The sequence below is a fragment of the Symphalangus syndactylus genome, chromosome 20, assembly GCF_028878055.3.
Source record: "Symphalangus syndactylus isolate Jambi chromosome 20, NHGRI_mSymSyn1-v2.1_pri, whole genome shotgun sequence".
NCBI lineage: Eukaryota > Metazoa > Chordata > Mammalia > Primates > Hylobatidae > Symphalangus > Symphalangus syndactylus.
Genome location: NC_072442.2, coordinates 39,404,962 through 39,422,990, shown reverse-complemented (window position 1 = coordinate 39,422,990; position 18,029 = coordinate 39,404,962). Strand labels below are relative to the sequence as shown.

General features: G+C 54.0%; 1 protein-coding gene across 3 annotated transcripts in view; it reads right to left on the bottom strand.

Moving 5' to 3' along the window:
* LASP1 (LIM and SH3 protein 1) overlaps window positions 1-18,029 on the bottom strand; it is a 52,934-nt gene that overhangs the window by 30,863 nt on the left and 4,042 nt on the right. For all 3 annotated transcript variants that reach the window (XM_055258084.2, XM_055258082.2, XM_063628963.1), the window contains exons 2-3: window positions 13,319-13,413; window positions 526-610 (exon numbers count right to left, since the gene is read on the bottom strand). In XM_055258084.2, coding sequence (XP_055114059.1) covers window positions 526-610; window positions 13,319-13,374 — 141 coding nt within the window. In that variant the 5' untranslated portion in view covers window positions 13,375-13,413. The remainder of the gene's footprint in view (window positions 1-525; window positions 611-13,318; window positions 13,414-18,029) is intronic.

The window sequence follows — 18,029 nt, the reverse complement described above, 5'->3', positions numbered from 1 at the left end:
TCCCACTCAGCAGTGTTCTGGAAAGTCAAGCCAAAGGAGACAGAGGTGGAACAGCCCCCCATCCCATGCCCCCATGGCAGGGCCCCCTTCATACCTTGCCCTCCAGTGGGTGGAGAAGGTTTGGGACTTGGCTATAGAGGGTTGGCTGCCCAGCCTCAGACTGGCATGACCCGGAGGGGCAAATTCCCTGGTCCTCCCCAAACCCCTCCTTTGTGGGTGAGTGTGAATGGGGAAGAGGGAGGGGAGAGTGGCTTCCTGGAGGAGGTGGGCTTTAGGGAGCCCCAGAGCGGGCTCAAATAGACACCCACACCTCTCCAACCCCCTCTAGGTAGAAGTGGGGGAACACTCTACCCTGCTCCTTTGATAAAGTCAGGGGTGGGGTCAAGAGTCAAGGCAATGCTAGGATTTCAGCACCTTGGCCTTGCAGAGTAACCGCAGGGGAAGGTGCTCTTGCCAAATGCCGACCTTACAACATCCCTCCCCAGCATCCCTCCCTGCCAGGCCCGGCGCCGCCCAGCCCCTCACCTGACTCTGGAGCTCACTCTGTTGCTTGAGGCGAAGGTTTTCCGGGGTGTCGGCCACCATGGTGAAGGACTGCTTGGGGTAGTGTCTGCAGGACAGAAAAAACGGAGGGGGGGTGACTCTGGGAGAGGGGCAGGAGCCTCCGGGCTTCTCACAGGGCACACTCTCCTGGGAACTTCGTCCTATGCCTGGGCACCCCCTGGCCCGGCCCCACAGGAGGACCTCAGTGTCCGCCACCAAGGCCGAGGGGAAACGAGCATTTCTCAGACTCAGCTGGGACTGGCTGACCTGGGAAGACACAGCAGGCGTCAGTGAGACACAGCAGGCAAGGAGAACTGTCCTGAGCGAAAGGATGGCCACTGAGCCACTCTCTGAGGGTTGAAGGTTACCCTTGTTTGGGGAGAATCCATGCCTTGTGCCTACCACACATGGAGGTTGAGGCAACTGGGCCTGGCTGGGGGAAGATGGGCACAGGTGAGTCAGGACTAAGCTTTCAGCTAAGACCAGAAGTGGAGACCAACCATGCAGAGGAGAGCAAGGGGGAGACAGAAAAACAAAGGGACACGCATATCCAGGGGGACTTCCTGGAGGAAGTGGTGAGAGAGAAACCACACAGTTAAAATGGTATTTCAAAGGGTTAACAAGGTCCAGCCTAATTGGAGGGTAGGTGGGAAGGCCAGCTTGAGGACAAAAAAGGAGGTCACCTGAGGGTGACAGGTAAAATACAGGTTCAGTATCCCTTATTGCAAATGCTCAGGACCAGGTGTGTTTCAGATTTTGGATTTTTTCTCAGATTTTGGAACATTTCAATACCCATACTGAGACATCTTGGGGATGGGACCATTTCCTATATACCTCATACGCATGGCCTGAAGGTAATTTTATATAACATTTTAAATAATTTTGTGCATGAAACAAAATTATTGACTGCTTTTTGACCTATGACCTATCACATCAGGCCAGGTGTGGAATTTTCCCTTGTGGCATCACATCGGCACTCAAAGCTTTGCATCTTGGAGCTCTTCAGACTCTGGATTTTTGGATTAGGGCTGCTCAATCTGTAGTAACAACAGTGAATTAGGCCGGGCACAGTGGCTCACGCCTGTAATCCCAGCACTTTGGGGGGCCGAGGCGGGCAGATCACGAGGTCAGGAGTTCAAGACTAGCCTGGTCAATATGCTGAAACCCCGGTCTCTACTAAAAATACAAAAATTAGCTGGGTGTCATGGCGTGTGCCTATAGTCCCAGCTACTCGGGAGGCTGAGGCAGGAGAATCGCTTGAACTCAGGAGGCAGAGGTTGCACTGAGCCAAGATCCTGCCACTGCACTCCAGCCTAGGTGACAGAGCCAGACTACGTCTCAAGAAGAAAAAACAAAACAAAACAAAAAACCAAACAGTGAATGTGCTAAGGGCTTATGTGCCCTAGTTCACCGAATTCTCACAGCCACCTGTGTGACTGGTACTCAGTGTACCCCTTTGACAGATGGGAGAACTGAGGCCAGAAAGGTTAAACAACACGGCCAAGGCACACAGGGATCCAGATTTGCGCCCAGACGATCTCTTCAGTTCATGCTGAACTTAGCCACCAATTTCCAGGCCCAGCACAGCCTGGTCCCCAGAAAGAGGGCCTGGCTTGGAGGCAGCCAAAGCCAGGGCAACCCTCAGAGCCTGCAGAGACCTCCAGAAGACTCTGGTCCAACTCCCTTGTTTCAGAGGAGGAAACGGTGTGCTGGCACCAGGCACTTCTCCCTTAGCAGTCTTCATAATTAACTTATTTATCATATCAATGTATTGTCTTCTCTCTCCACTACTTCTCTATGAGGGGAGAGATTTTGGGGTCTCTTTTGTTCATTGATTTATCTCAAGCTCCTAGAATAGTAGGCGGTGCTCAGTAAACATTTGCTGAATAAACAAATGTCAGGCTGGGCATGGTGGCTCACGCCTATAATCCCAACACTTTGGGAGGTCAAAGCAGGTGGATGACTTGAGGCCAGGAGTTCGAGACCAGCCTGGCTAACATGGCAAAATCATGTTTCTATTAAAAATACAAAAATTAGCCAGGCAACGTGGCGCATAGCTGTAATCCCAGCTACTCAGGAGGCTGAGGCAGGAGAATCGCTTGAACCTGGGAGGCGGAGGGTGCAGTGAGCCAAGATCCGCCACTGCACTCTAGTCTGGGCGAGAGCAAGACTCTGTCTTCAAAAAAAAAAAAAAAAAAAAAGTCACACCAGGAATTGAAGCTGGTGCAGGACTAGAACTCAGCCCTTCTCCATCCCTCTCTCATCACAAGGTCCCCTAGCAAACCAGCTGCAGCTCTGAGCCATGTGGTTTGTGTGTATGTGCTGGTATGAGAAATGTCTGGGGGTCTGCATGGGCCCCAATTACTTCAGGGACTGGTGGGTGGCTTCTCCAAGCCGGAGCCCGTCAGGCCATTTTTAGCCCTGGGTGACCACAGCCCACCACAGCTGTGACCCCTGCAGATCCCTGACTCACAGGCCACACCCAGGTAAGCCATAGATGGCCTCCTGGGACCTCTTCCTAGGCACGTTCCACCCAAAACTGACACACCCAAGAGCTAGGAACGAGCTGCCCCTCTGCTCGGCATGTTCTCCTGCCGCCCACATGGCCGTGTATCAGAGCTACCTGTAAACAGGTGACCTCCCCTGAGGCCACCACTTGTGAAAGGCAGGGCTCAGGATTTGGAGATCTCAGTCAAGGGAGCATAACTTGAAAGGGCCCAGCGCAGGGCTCTGGCCCTGCCACTGACTTACTGGGTGACCTTGGCAAATCCTTTTTCCCTGTCCCGGATCCAGATGATCCTAGCGGTGCCCGTCCCCCAGCCCTCACCTGGGTCCTGGCCACCCAGGTCAGCCCAGACTTGCAGTTCCTCCAGCAGAGGAAGGGAAGATGAGGAAAGGCAAACACAGGTGTCCGCAGCTGGCAACAGACATGGCCTGTGATGAACACGTGGCCAAGTCTGGGGTCCAGTCCGCATGCAGCCAGGGCCACCCACAGCTGAGGAGCTCCCTTCAAAGTTCCTGTACACTTCCAGGGCAAGGGACGACCAACCACGAGTCTGTTCCTAGAGACCAGAAAGGGAAGATCTCTAGCAGGGCTGGCAGGCCCTGAGGCCCTAAGAGGGAGCACTTCGGAGACGAGACGACCCTCCCCTCTACATCAGAGCCATTCTGCAGACTGTATGGGCAGGGGCTGTGGCGACGAGAGCACATGGAAGTAGAGGCACATGTGGCAGGAGCAGGGTGGGGGAGAGGAGACCTCCGGGCAGCTCTGGCCCAGCACTCGAAGACTCAATTCTGAGAAGATGAGGCTGGTTAGCATTTGGTGGGGAGGGGTAGAGGCAAGCAGGGCAAACGCATCCTCCAGACCCGGTCTGCAAAACCCTGGGGTTTCTCATTTGCCAGAATGCACAGGGTTAAAACAGGCCAGGCTGGGTACAGTGGCTCACGCCTGTAATCCCAGCACTTTGGGAGGCCGAGGAGGGCAGATCTCTTGAGCCAGGAGTTTGAGACCAGCCTGAGCTACAAAGCGAGAGCCTGTTTTTATTAAACAAATAAATAAAACAGAGGCCAGCTCCAGTGGCCCAAGGACCACCGGACAGGTGCACCTGACATGCCCCACCCACTCCACAGTCTGAAGTTCCTACACACGCTGCACTGTGCCTCACACACGATGACTATATAGATGTGCCCTCTGTACCGATGGGCGCCTCCAAGACACCGAGGCAGCAGCTGCGTTGAGGCCATGTCCACACATCCCCTGCACCCCACACTGTGTCCCTCTGCTCACCCTACACCCACCAGAAGGTCTCGGGAGCCCCTCCAACATGCAGCAGGCACCTCGGGTGGGGTTGGCAGGTACTTCATCCTCTTCAGAAGCACCCTTCCCCCCAGTCTCAGCCCCCGACAGCTGGAGTGCTAATCCCATCAGAAGGGAAGTGGGGGTGAGCCAGCCCAGATGTGAGCTCAGCTTAATTTGGCAGGGGTGAGGGAGGATTTTAATCCTGCATCAGAGTAACTAGATTAAAGAGGCACTCCAAAGCCTCCAAGCTCCTTCCCCTGCCCCCTAAGCCCAACTCCAGGCAGAGGAAGGCAGGCAGACAGCTCAGGCTATATTCCTCCTGCTGGGTCAACCCTGTCCCCTCCCCACAGCCCACAGTCCCCAGCCCCCAGCCCTGGCAAGACGACTCTGCCTTTCCCTCTCCCAGCTCACTACGCTTCAGGTTTCCATGGCAACCTCATCTTCAGCTCCAGGCAGGAGAGCAGCAACAGCGAGAGTGAGAGAGCGAGAGAGAGAGAGAGAGAGAGACACAGAGAGAGAGACACAGAGAGAGAGGTCTACGGGGGTGGGGGAAGAGGCACAGACAGCAAGGGGGTCCCCAACTAAGGAGAAGCCCATGAGGGCAAAGTCAGGAGACTGTGTTTAGGTGAGGAGGACAGGTGTCACGGGTTTGTTTCTAGAAGCAAAGGCATGAGAACATCAGCGCTGCATCCCTCCCCCCCCACCAGCATGTCGGGCTTCAAAGAAAGCTCCAACTGATTTGACCTCCCTCCAGAAACAATTTTTGGGAATTCTACCTTTTCCCTTCCTGCCCACCCCATCCATTACCCCCAGATCCCAGCAGGGATGGTTGGAAATGTGTGCATGCCAACATGGGTGCTAAGACAGACCAAGGGCCACCCATCCCAGCTGGTGACCCCACTGGAACCCAACCCCATGACAGACTGGGCCATGGCGAGGAATGAGGGACAGGGTGATCAGCTGGGTGCAGAGCAGAGTCCAGAGCACAGCTGTCCTTTGTCCCATAGGCCAGCCTGTACCGGCCCCTTGTTAATCATTCCAAGTGGGTGGTGGGCTCTCTGCAGGTGCCCCACCCACCCTTCCTCCCTGCTATCAGCTGCTCTGGGGAGTTTGCAGGGAGAGGCGTGTAGGACAGGAAGAAGTGGGGCAGGAACAAGGACTGGACAGGGATAGGGCAGGGCAAACAGGCAGCTATTGGCAGCAGCCTCGTGCTTCAGGACAATTTACAGAGACACAAAGCAACATCTTGGCACACTGAGTCCTGTGCACATTCTCTCTCGAAACCCACCACACAGCTTTGGGCTGGCATTCTCATCGTGCCGTTTTACAGATGAAGAAACTGAGGTCCAGTGTCAAGGACACAGACCTTGCCCAAGGCACTCTCCTCTACACCGCAGCTACCCAGACAGCAAAGGGGAGGCCAGATGGACGCCAGCCACCTCCAGCACTCAGTTCTGGGGAAAGATGTGCTTGGCAGGTTGGGTGCAAAACAAAGCACTTCATCCTTCAAACCCATCTCGTTTCCAAGCTCGGCCATTATGAGAGATATTCTGGGGCCTCTCAGCCACACCTACTTAGGAGCTGCCTATCCCTCTGAACTTTTCAAAAGTATATGATACAGGTCGGGCACGTAATCCCAGCACTTTGGGAGGCCGAGGGGGGCGGATCATCTGAGGTCAGGAGTTCAAGACCAGTCTGGCCAATGTGGCATAACCCTGTCTCTACTAAAAATACAAAAATTAGCCGGGCGTGGTGGCACACGCCTGTAATCCCAGCTACTCAGGAGGCTGAGGCAGGAGAATCCCTTGAACCAGGGAAGCGGAGGTTGTAGTGAGCCGAGATCACACCTCTGCACTTCCACCTGGGAGACAGAGAGAGACCTCATCTCAAAAAAAAAAAGCCGGACATGGTGGCTCACGCTGTAATCCTAGCACTTTGGGAGGCTAAGGCGGGCGGATCACTTGAGGTCAGGAGTTCGACACCAGCCTGGACAACATGGCGAAACACCGTCTCTACTAAAAATACAAAAAAATTAGCCAGGCATGGTAGTGGCCTCCTGTAATCCCCACTAATTGGGAGGCTGAGGCAGGAGAATCGCTTGAACCCAGAAGGCGGAGGTTGCAGTGAGCCGAGATTGCACCATTGCACTCCAGCCTGGGCAACAAGAGCGAAACTCTGTCTCAAAAAATAAAAATTAAAAAAAAAAAAAAAAAAAAGGATATAATACCGAAGAGGCCCCGTGTCCCAGGAGAGGGGTTATCTGTGAGGACCTCTGGGTGGCCTTCCTGCTTGGTAGGACTACAGGGGCAAGGTTTCCGGGCTCACAGGTGACAGGGACAGCTTGTCGGCCACCAGCCTCACTCTCCAGTCCTGCCATCAGCCACACTCCAGGGTCAGAAGAAGAACAGGATAGCGAACCCGAAAGCCCAGCACCCTTTCTACACAGAGCCTCGCCCCTTCCAGGCTTGGACCTCTTCAAAAACCACAGCTTTGTGTTCAAGGAGGAACAAAAATACATCAACAAAAGCAACAAGGAGCTTTTGGTTTTACCAAAAGGAAAAAAAAAACAGCCCCCACATCCTGCCTCTAGAAAGAGCTGCTGATTCCAAAAGCCCCTGCTGGGAAGGCTGCCCACAGGCGGGAAGGGAGGGCTCCCTGCTAACCCAGTTTCTCACCCGTCCATCCCCTCAGGCCTAAGGGGCTGACGTGGTGGCGATAGGAAGCAACAAGGAGGCATTGTTCAACCAGAGGAAAAAAAAGAGCAGTCAAAAAGATCAAGGCTAGACTTGAGGAAGAACTTACCAGCCGTCAGATTGCACGCAAAATGAAAAGAAAAAAAAAAAAAAAAAGCCTGCCCCTGTCGGTAATATAAAAGAGAAACACTTCTGCAGGTTGAGTACGGCATGGAAAGGCGGGCCTGTTTCCTCGTCTGTAAAACGTAGGTGTTAGGAAGCAAAGTGATCCCTGAGGCTCCAGGAGGCCTGAAGGACAGGGATTTGGGGGTAAGTGAGGTGGGAGGGCTACCTGGAGGCCACATTTAGCTACTTGGGCTGGCCATTTGCACTTGCCCTCCCCCACACTGGCATCCCTAGTCCCAATTTTTCCAGTTAGAGGCAGACAATTTTGGGAAGGAGAGAAAGCCCTAGGCCCCAGTGCAGGGTTTGCCTACTCCTGCCCCACCTATTTTTATTTTTATTTTCATTTTTACATTTTTTTAGAGACAGAGTGTCCCTCTGTTGCCCAGGCTGGAGTGCAGTGGTGCAATCAGGGCTCACTGCAGCCTCGACCTCCCAGATTCAAGCAATCCTCCTGCCTCAGCCTCCCAAGTAGCTGGAACCACAGGCACACATCACCACACTCGGCTAATTTATTTTATTTTTTGTAGAGATGAGGCTGGTCTTGAACTCCGGGCCTCAAGCGATCCACCCTCCTCAGTCTCTCAAAGTGCTGGGATTACAGGCATAAACCACTGCGCCCAACCCTGCCCCCCCTTTTAAAAGCAGCTGGGATTAAAGACAGTTTGCTAGAATCCAGAGACACATAAGCACCCAGCCTTGTCTGACACAGGCCACACCCTACTCCCATCTGATGCCTAGGGGAAGGGGCAGAAACATAGTCCCTGGCTCCCCAGAATCAGGGACATCTTCACCCTCCTCAGTCCTTACCCTACAGCTCAAGGAACCTGGAGAATGGACCCCAGATATGTGCAGTCAGAGAAGAGGGGAAAGGTACAACCAGGTCCCCCAATTTTCCTTCCGCAGCCCATGCCCACTTCCCACTTGACACCTCACAAGCTGGTTTCCCTGGCTGGCAACCCCACCTCCTGTCAGTAGGGCGCTAAAGAGGAGGGAACAGGCAGTACTCTACTATCTGCAGGAAGACAATGATGTAGGTTTATGCTAAGCCTGGGCGTGTGCACTGATATGCCCCACTTTTGGAAAATCCAGTTTACAAACAAGTAACAGAGGGCATAAATATCTCTCTCACCAAGAGCAGGCTCACCCCACCCACCCAGAAGCTTCAAGAAAGAATTCGGGGCCAGGCGCGGTGGCTCACGCTTGTAATCCCAGCACTTTGGGAGGCCGAGGCGGGCGGATCACGAGGTCAGGAGATCGAGACCACGGTGAAACCCCGTCTCTACTGAAAATACAAAAAATTAGCTGGGCGTGGTGGCGGGCGCCTGTAGTCCCAGCTACTCGGAGAGGCTGAGGCAGGAGAATGGCGTGAACCCGGGAGGCGGAGCTTGCAGTGAGCCGAGATTGCGCCACTGCACTCCAGCCTGGGCGACAGAGCGCGACTCCATCTCAAAAAAAAAAAAAGAAAGAATTTGGGCCGGGCAGTGGCTCACGCCTATAATCCCAGCACTTTGGGAGGCCGAGGCGGGTGGATCACCTGAGGTCAAGAGTTCCAGATCAGCCTGGCCAACATGGAAAAACCCCATCCCTACTAAAAATACAAAAATTAGCCGGGCATGGTGGCGGGTGCCTGTAATCCCAGCTACTCGGGAGGCTGAGGCAGGAGAATCGCTTGAACCTGGGTGGCAGAGGTTGCAGTGAGCGGGAGATTGCGCCACTGCACTCCAGCCTGGGCGACAGACTCCGTCTCAAAAAAAACAAAAAGAATTCGATTAGCGGTTCTTCCTCCACCGCTGGCTATTGTGCAAAAGGTGGGAGTGCACCCTCAACCTTGCCACAGCACTGGCTGCATGGCTGCAGTCCTGAATGTGGAAACACAAACACAGCCCATTCAGTCCAGCTCCCAAGTCCTCCTCCCCCACCCCAGCACCGGCGTGGGTGTCTGCCTACACACCAGGCATGTGTGTAACTGCACACACGTGGGGGTCCGCCACGCCAGGCGGGCTGGCAGTGAGCTCTGGTCTATGTTCTCTCCCCTGCCTCTCCCCCAAACAAGTCTGATGCAAGGCCAGAAACAGAAGAGACCTTTTCACTGCCTACTTGACAGTCACTCTCTAGAACTTAAATCTGAATCTTGAGAAACCACAGGGAAAGATAGCTTTCTTCTCTCTTGACCAGCCGCCTGCAAGATCCTAGCTCCCCTCAGGCCTCAGAGACTAGCCAGAGACACGCAGAACATAGAGGCCTTCCCTGCACACCAAATTCACACACTCACTGGGTGGGCCCAACTCCCTGGCAAAGTGCCAGAAGAAACCACGTGCCCCTATGGGTCCTGCACTGGGCTTGGCCCAGCGTGGAGCACGTGATGCTTCAGAGAAGGAAGCCAGGCCTGTGGTCCACAAAGCAAGACCAGAACAGAAATGGGAGAAAGCTGTACCCTGGTAAACCCAGGATTCAGGAACCTGAATGTCACTCAAGGATAAGATCAGAGGCAGGAAGAAAACGGGAGGAGGCGGGGCTAAAGCGGGTAGATCACCTGAGGCCAAGAGTATGACAAGACCTCCTCTCTACAAAAAACTTAAAAATTAGCATGGCACCTCATGCCTGTGGGTCCCACCTACTAGGGAGGCTGAGGCAGGAAGATCACTTAAACCCAGGAGGTGGAGGCTGCAGTGAGCCATGATCACTCCACTGCACTCCAGCCTGGGTGACTGAGCAGGCTGAAGTTTCTTTGGAAACCTTGTCTCCAAAAAAACCAAAGCAAAATAAAAACAAAAAAAGTAAGAAAGCAGGAGGGAATGACAGCAAACACTCGGCCTAGTGTCTGGCACATAGCAAGTGCTTGATAAATCCTCTTTGGTCTAGGGTCCAACATCCCTGGGCAGGAATTTTTTTTTTCTCTTTTGTTTGTTTGTTTGTTTTGAGATGGAGTCTCGCTCTGTTGCCCAGGCTGGAGTGCACAGGCAAATCTTGGCGCACTGCAGCCCTGGCCTCCCAGGTTCAAGCAATTCTCCTGCCTCAGCCTCCTGAGTAGCTGGGATTATAGGTGCCCACCACATCTGGCTAATGTTTGTATTTTTTCACCATGTTGGCCAGGCTGGTCTAGAACTCCTGACCTTAAGTGATCCACCTGCTTCAGCCTCCCAAAGTGCTGGGATTACAGGCGTGAGCCACTATGCCAGGCCTCCTGGCCAGAATTTTTAACTATGGGGAAACCAAGGCTCAGACAGGTCCAGAGAACACTCCTTGCAAGCGGGCCCCACACCTGGTTCATCCCGGAATCCCCACGGGTAACTTGGCCCAGCGGACACAGGGGAGGAAGAATGCCTGCCTTGGGCGAGGTGCTACTACAGGAAAGTGAAACACAGCTGGGTCACAAATCCCCCAGGTCTCTCTCACTAGGCTCCTTCCCAGGAAACATCCCAACTAGGCCAAAGGTCAATGAGGCATGGCAGAGGCTAGGGCTATAAAAGCTGGAGGAAACATGGAGGGGCCAACCTGCTTCTTTTGGCTGGAGGCCAGGAGGGAGACAGGGGAACCTCTGCCTCTGCAAGTTGGAAGCATCATCCAGAGAAGAAACCTTGATCTTCTGCCTCTCCTGGCTCCCCCAGTCCCTGCAGGAGCCCTCCACCCAACCTTGTGGCAGCTTCCCAGGAAGACAGTAAAAACAGTAAGCTGGAACTTTGGATGAGGCTGATAAAACGCAGAGAAAATAAGGACAAGCCTCTGATTTTTCTCCAGCTCGCAGTGCTCACTGAATTCTAGGCTACTTGAGTCACTGGGCTCCAAGGCTCGGTCAGACTTCTGCATGTTGGGGCGGAGGCTCAGAATCTAGCCTGAGGTGGTCCAGCAACGGAGGGGTTAACTGCCCTGGCTTCTCTGAACCCCACCCCGCTCCCCAATGGAGGGAGGAAGTGGCAGAGAACCAGGGCTTGTGTGAGCCCTTAAGAATTCGAAGAATGTCCCATTTCCCTTGTGGGGGTGGGAGGGGTTGGTAGGGGGAAGAGGAACAGTAGAAATTAATAGAAGAGAAGGGGCAGCTGAAGGAGGGGCCAGGACAGAGCTGCAACCCTTCCTCTACCCAGATAACCTGCCCAGTGCCCTCCTTCTTCCAGAAGGGACAACTTCATGTTGCTTCTTGGGCTTGAGATTTTTATCAGGAATCTGTTTTCCCGGCACCTGGCACAGGTTAGTATGTATTATAGCAGCAGACAGGCAATAAATGTCTGCTGAATGAGTGAGCTCCTAAAAAGATGAAAGAGTGGTCTTAGCCAGGGAATGGGAGGGGGTAAGGAAGCAGGGAAGGTTTGGGGTAAGGTTAGGGGTAAGACTGGAGGTTTAAGCTCCCTTTTTAGACAAGTCCCAAATTTTTTTTTCCCAGGTGAACTTCAGCTGCAAAGAGCCTCCTGACTGAGAATTAAAAGAAAAAAAAAAAAAAAAAACTGGACTCAAGTCAGATCCTAAATTCATGTGAACACTGAAATTACCATTAGTTGAGTTGGGTGAAATTAAAAAAAAAAAAAAGTAAAAAAAAATTTTTAATTAAACAAAATCGAATTAAGGCTGGGCGAGGTGGATTATACCTGGAATCCCAGCACTTTGGGAGGCTGAGGCGGGTGCATCACTTGAGGTCAGGAGTTCAAGACCAGCCTGGCCAACACAATGAAACCCCGGTCTCTACTAAAAAATACAAAAATTAGCTGGGCATGGTAGCGTGCATCTGTAATCCCAGCTACTCAGGAGGCTTAGGTACAAGAATTGTTTGAACCCAGGAGGCCGAGGTTGCAGTGAGCTAAGATCGCGCCACTGCACTCCAACCTGGGTGATGAGTAACACACTGACTCCAAAAAAAAAAAAAAAAAAAAGCAAAATAAAAGAAAAAGAAATTATCATTACATCATTACTTATAAGTGACTTGACCTTCCAAAGCCTCCACCTCACAGGTGGAGGCAGCTGTGAGGCCCCAATACTGAGTTTGTACTTGCTACTCACAAGGTCAACTGGAAGATGGAAAGTTGCTATACTTTCTGGGATTGCATGGGACGGGATGGGATGGGGAGGGGAGGTGTTCCTCCAGGCTCTGGGATGGGGGACCCCACCTCTATACTCCCTCCCTACCGTCGGCTGCTGCGGGTCCCAGTGCAGAAGGAACAGAGACCAAGATGACTATACTCAAAAAAACAATCTCCACAGCCTCCCTCACCAGGCAGGGAAGAGATCTATCTGGCCCAGGCAACGCCCTTTATGTACCCCCTGCCCCTTCTCAAAAAATGAACACCAAAAGGACTGGCATGAGGCTTCCAGAGAGTTTTCTTGAAGGAACCACTGGAGGAAGGAGCCCCCAAAGCCTAGGAAGTACCCAGGTGAGAGAAGGAAACTGTCGATTTTGGGGAGAGAAATAAGGGAAGGTAAACAGAACAAAGCCCCCAACCCCAAATACAACAGACAGGTCACTTCTTGAAAGACCACACGGAAAGCCCCCTCTTTTGTAGCAGGGGACAGTGGAAAGAAACGTGTTCAGGCCGGGCGCGGTGGCTCACGCTTGTAATCCCAGCACTTTGGGAGGCCGAGGCGGGCAGATCACGAGGTCAGGAGATCGAGACCACGGTGAAACTCCGTCTCTACTAAAAATACAAAAAATTAGCTGGGCGTGGTGGCGGGCGCCTGTAGTCCCAGCTACTCGGAGAGGCTGAGGCAGGAGAATGGCGTGAACCCGGGAGGCGGAGCTTGCAGTGAGCCGAGATTGCGCCACTGCACTCCAGCCTGGGCGACAGAGCGAGACTCCGTCTCAAAAAAAAAAAAAAAAAAAAAAAAAGAAACGTGCTTGCCTTACTGCCCAGAGATGGGGTTAGAGCCCGTCTCTCCCTAGCCATCCCATCTTGAGAGTCTCTTCCCTTCCCTAAGCCCCAGTTTCCTCATCTGTACTTTAAATGGGGGATAAAAGCACTTTAAATGGGGATAAAAAGTGCTTGCTTCATTCAGCTGTTGTGAGGACGAACTGTGAAGTAGGGGATGGAAGTGTTCACCAATGTCACCTTTCGGTTATTGGAATGGAAGGAAGAACTCACTCAGGGAGGGAGCCAAGGTGCCCACCCAGCCCCCTGCCCAGAACAGGACTCACGCGTTGCAGTAGGGCTTCTTCTCGTAGCCCTTGTAGTTCTTCATGTTCAGTGTCATCTTGCAGGTCTCGCAATGGAAGCATGCTTTATGCCAGAACTGGGGATGGAGACAGAAAGAGGACATACATCAGATACCAGGACTTCTCAAAAAGGGGCTCAGGCCCTAGGAAGGGGCACTCAGGAGCTGCTGGGACTGTCCTAGGCCCATGGCTGTGGGGAGAACATGGAATCATCCCAGGTGAGCTGGGGGCATTTCAGGTCACAGGCTTTGGCACTCCCCTCCCCTCTCTCCTTCCTCATCCTCCACCAATGGGCCATTTGAACCCAGGAGGAAGAGAAGGGCAGGCATGAAGGACAGGGGGGAAGAGCCCAGTTATAGCAGCGACAGCAGCCCCCAGGTCAACTCCACCCTCCCCAGGGAACCCCTCCTGCCCAGAGCTGGAGAGGCCTCATTGCTTATGCAAAGCTGCGCTGGGTTGCTAGGGAGCAGCCGCTGAAAATGAAGGAGCAGCTCCTCTGGCGGCACCAAGGCCTCAGAAGAGGAAGGCCCAGCCCCCACACACCCAGGCCCAGAACCCAGGTGCTCCTAGCTCCTGTACCAGGGCCCAGCACACCCGCCAGCCCCACATGAGCCCCAGGTGTGCTACAGCTCTAATACCTCCCACTTCCTGTGGGATGCCCGGCCAGAGGAGTGGGCTGGGTGTCCCAGGCTCTGTCAACACACCACATCCTCTCTACCCTTCCCTCATCCTCTCCCACCCCAGTGGGAGGGCAGGAGAGGGCCCGGCAGCGGGTCTCCCACTGAGGCACTGAAGGGCTCTACTTCAAAGCCTGGAAGGTGGACACCCCCATAGTGGACATCAAAGCTCTACCCCACTAACTGTATGGCCTTGGGCGAGGCCCTGCACCTCAGAGGAGCCCACTTCCTGGTGTGTAGAATGGCTGTAATAACACCTGGCCCTCCTGGGATTGTCCAGGACTGAGGAGAAATCACCTTCAAAGCCCTCAGCATAGGACTTGGCACCTCTGAGCACTCAGATAGATGTCAGGTGCTGGGCACAGCAGGTGTGAACCTCAGCCAAGGGGGTCAGGGCTCACACTGGAGGTTGTGTGTGTTGGGGTGCAGAGGGGCTTCACTGTGCCAACCACAGCTCCAATCCATTCATGCATGTGAGAATGTGGGACACAGCCGGGCGCGGTGGCTCACGCCTGTAATACCAGCTCTTTGGGAGGCCGAGGCGGGTGGATCATGAGGTTAGGAGATAGAGACCATCCTGGCTAACCCGGTGAAACCCCATCTCTACTAAAAAGACAAAAAAATTAGCCGGGCGTGGTGGCGGGTGCCTGTAGTCCCAGCTACTTGTGAGGCTGAGGCAGGAGAATGGTGCAAACCCAGGCCACTGCACTCCAGTCTGGGCGACAGAGCAAGACTCTGTCTCAAAAAAAAGAAAAGAGAATGTGGGACACAGGGCCCATCCAGGATGGCCGACGGAGGGAAGAGAGTGATGACAGAAAGAGAACCGATCTAGGCCAGGAGCGGTGGCTCATGCATGTAATCCCAGCACTTTGGGAGGCTAAGGCAGGCAGATTACCCGAGGTTGGGAGTTCAAGACCAGCCTGGCCAACATGGTAAAACCCCGTATCTACTAAAAATACAAAAAAATTAGCCGGGTGCAGTGACGCGCGCCTGTAATCCCAGCTACTCGGGAGGCTGAGGCAGGAGAATCGCTTGAACCCAAGAGGCGGAGATTGCGGTGAGCCAAGATCATGCCACTGCACTTCAGCCTGGGGTACAGAGTGAGACTTAATCTCAAAAATAAATAAATAAATAAATAAATAGGCCGGGTATGGTGGCGCATGCCGTAATTCCAGCTACTTGGGAGGCTGAGGCAAAAGAATCACTTAAACCCAGGAGGTGGAAGTTGCAGTGAGCCAAGATTGTGCCACTGCACTCCAGCCTGGGTGACAGAGCAAGACTCTGTCTCAAAAAAAAAAAAAAAAGAGAAACGATCTAACGGGCTCCATGTGGCAGCCTGGAGGGGTCTTTGTGGAACCCCTGAGAAGTACTGATGCTTAGGCAAACCCATGACAACAGGGTCTAAATTCACCCCCAGAAGCCCAGGCTGATGCCCTGGATCACCACCAAACAGGGGTCCACTGCCAGGACCCCAGAATAATCCAGGCCACCTGAGTGACCTGGCTGGCCTGTCCCTGCCCCATTTCCCAGCAGTCAAGGGAGACATTCCCCATTCCGAAAGAAGGAGGCCAGGAGGCAGGCCCAGGGGGACTTTTGAAGGAGCACGGCCACAGAGCTGGTTCTTGGCCATTTGTCAAGGAATTCCCCCAAGGCAATGCTTTTCAAAATGTTGTCTCCAAACCCTGGAGAGGTGCTTCTGAGACACTGGGAGGAGGAGAGAGCAGAAAGAAGGCTGAGAATCTAGGATTCAACCTCCCTACCATGGCCACTTCAACCAGAGACCCCCACGGTAATTTCAGGGGGAAATGGCCTTCTAATAGGGTACTGGTTCCCTATCAAGAAGACCCAAAGGAAAAACCTAATGGTAGAATATTAAACAGAGTACTAGGAGAACCACTCTTGGGGAGGAGGGCCAGCCAGAAGTCTGGAAGCAAAGAAGTGGCGGGTCTAAGCTTGGCCCCCTCCCCAACCTGGGCCTATCCCAGTGACCCAGGGACCCCAAACCCCCATGAGGCAACTTACAGACTCCTTCTCGTGCATAACCCAACACACAGAACCCACCGGGACACTAAGACAGGCTGGTCCCTGCCCCCACAGGCCCCTGAAGTGACAGCCCCACTCCCTCCCCCAGTGACTGGGAGGCATTGGCAGGGTGCCCCAGCCTGGTCACCACCCAGTCTGCTGGCCTCTGCCTACTTAGCTGCACATGCCCCTGCCTGGGCCCCCGCCTCCCCCTACCCCCACAGGGGCCTGCCAGGAAAAACATTCTCCAGAATCCAGACCATGACCCACTTTCTCACACACACACACACACACACACACACACACACACACACACACACACACGAAGTGCTACACACTGTCCTAGGACTGCGGACCACCAAGGATGCCTCCTGATTGACGTTGGGGAGACAAAGGGAGAGAGACCCCTACTCCAGATGGCCAGGCCTGCACCTGGAGCCAAGCCCCTTGGAGAAGGAGGGTGGGGTGTACTGAGCAGGCAGGGGGGCACAGGGCCAACACTGGACCCAGGGGTTCCAAAGACCCCTCCAGGCTGCCACACAGAGGAAGCAGAGCCCCTCTTCAAGGGGATGGTGGCTATTTCTATCAGTAGCTCCTTCCCATCTCCCTCACAGGCCCCACACTCTCATCCAGACACACGAGGGTGGGGCAGAGGGTGAGGGTGGTCGCCTGTCCCCCTGCAGGGGGCTCCGAGCAGAAAAATGGAAACCAGTTACTATGAAGCACAAGTGTCAAGTGGAGCTGCAGCCACCGTCTCCCAGAGTGCTCGAGGGTCAGGAGAGGAGGCCGCTCCACCCCTAATGCCTGGCACCTCCAGCAGTTTCAGGCGACTCCCCCCCGTCTCTGGAGGAAGGCCCCAAGGTTCAAGAAAACCCACCAGCTCCTTCCACCATGTCCTTTTTGGGGTAGGAAAATTGTGGGGAGGGGAGGCAGAAAATGGCCAGTCCCTCCACAACCGCTGTGAGCCAAGCCTGGACCCTAAGATGAAAGAACCCCTGCCTTGTCTCAATGGGGTCTGGGGAAGGACAATGTCAGGGAAATATGTCCAGAGGACCCCACAGTGACCCCGTCTGCCTCTGCACTGCCCCATGGGCTCTGTCCCAGAGCAAGAACCCCCCTCTTTTAAAGGCCCTAGGCAAGATGATTTCAGCTAAGCATTCCTGGGCCTCAGGACGCATTCTTGGGCCTCAGGACCTCAGGACGCATTCCTGGGCCTCAGGACTCAAGAAAGTGCACCTCGAGGCATGCACCTCTGCCTCTTCCAGCTGCCTGCAAAGTCCATGGTTTCCCTGTTCACAGAAACCAGACAGACCCTACCTCTGCTGCCCATTACAGGCCTCTCAGCCTGGATCCGAGGCTCCAAGGCAGGGTCATCTTGATCTTCCCTTGCCTACCTGCAATCCACTCTAAAGAAAGGTAAACAGGCTGGTAGGGGCAGAAGCCTGCAAGGATACCCCTCACTTGGGACAGCCTGTCCCTCTGTGGCTCTGGGTTGGGGGGGATGTGGTAAGCTTCGTGTCACTGTGCCGGCAGCCTGGCACCTTGGCCTCTGAACCCAGGCTACCTGGGGTGGCCATGACTCAGGGATGGATTATGAGACTGTCTCTTCCCTTCCTGTTGCCCAGGGTTACAGTTTCTCCCTCCTGCAGAGGCAATGCCAGCCCCACCCTGGCCGGGGCACCAGCCTAGCTCGGTTGGCCACCTGACCCGCTGGCTTAAAGGCATAGATCTTTGCTGCACCTCCACAAATTCCGAGGGGGACAGGATTATTCCCAGCGGCCCCACTCCCCCATACAAGACCCCAGGCCCAGAGCATTCCTCCAGATAGGGTCAGGAAGGTATGGGACCTACTTTTGGCACAAATGAGATGTAAATAAAATATAAATATGTATAAATAAAAGTACTTTCTGCAAACACACTGGCAGAAGAGCTGAGCAGAAAGAACTGTGGCTGTGAATTTCAGCTCTAAGAGAGGGAGATGAGCCACATGGGCT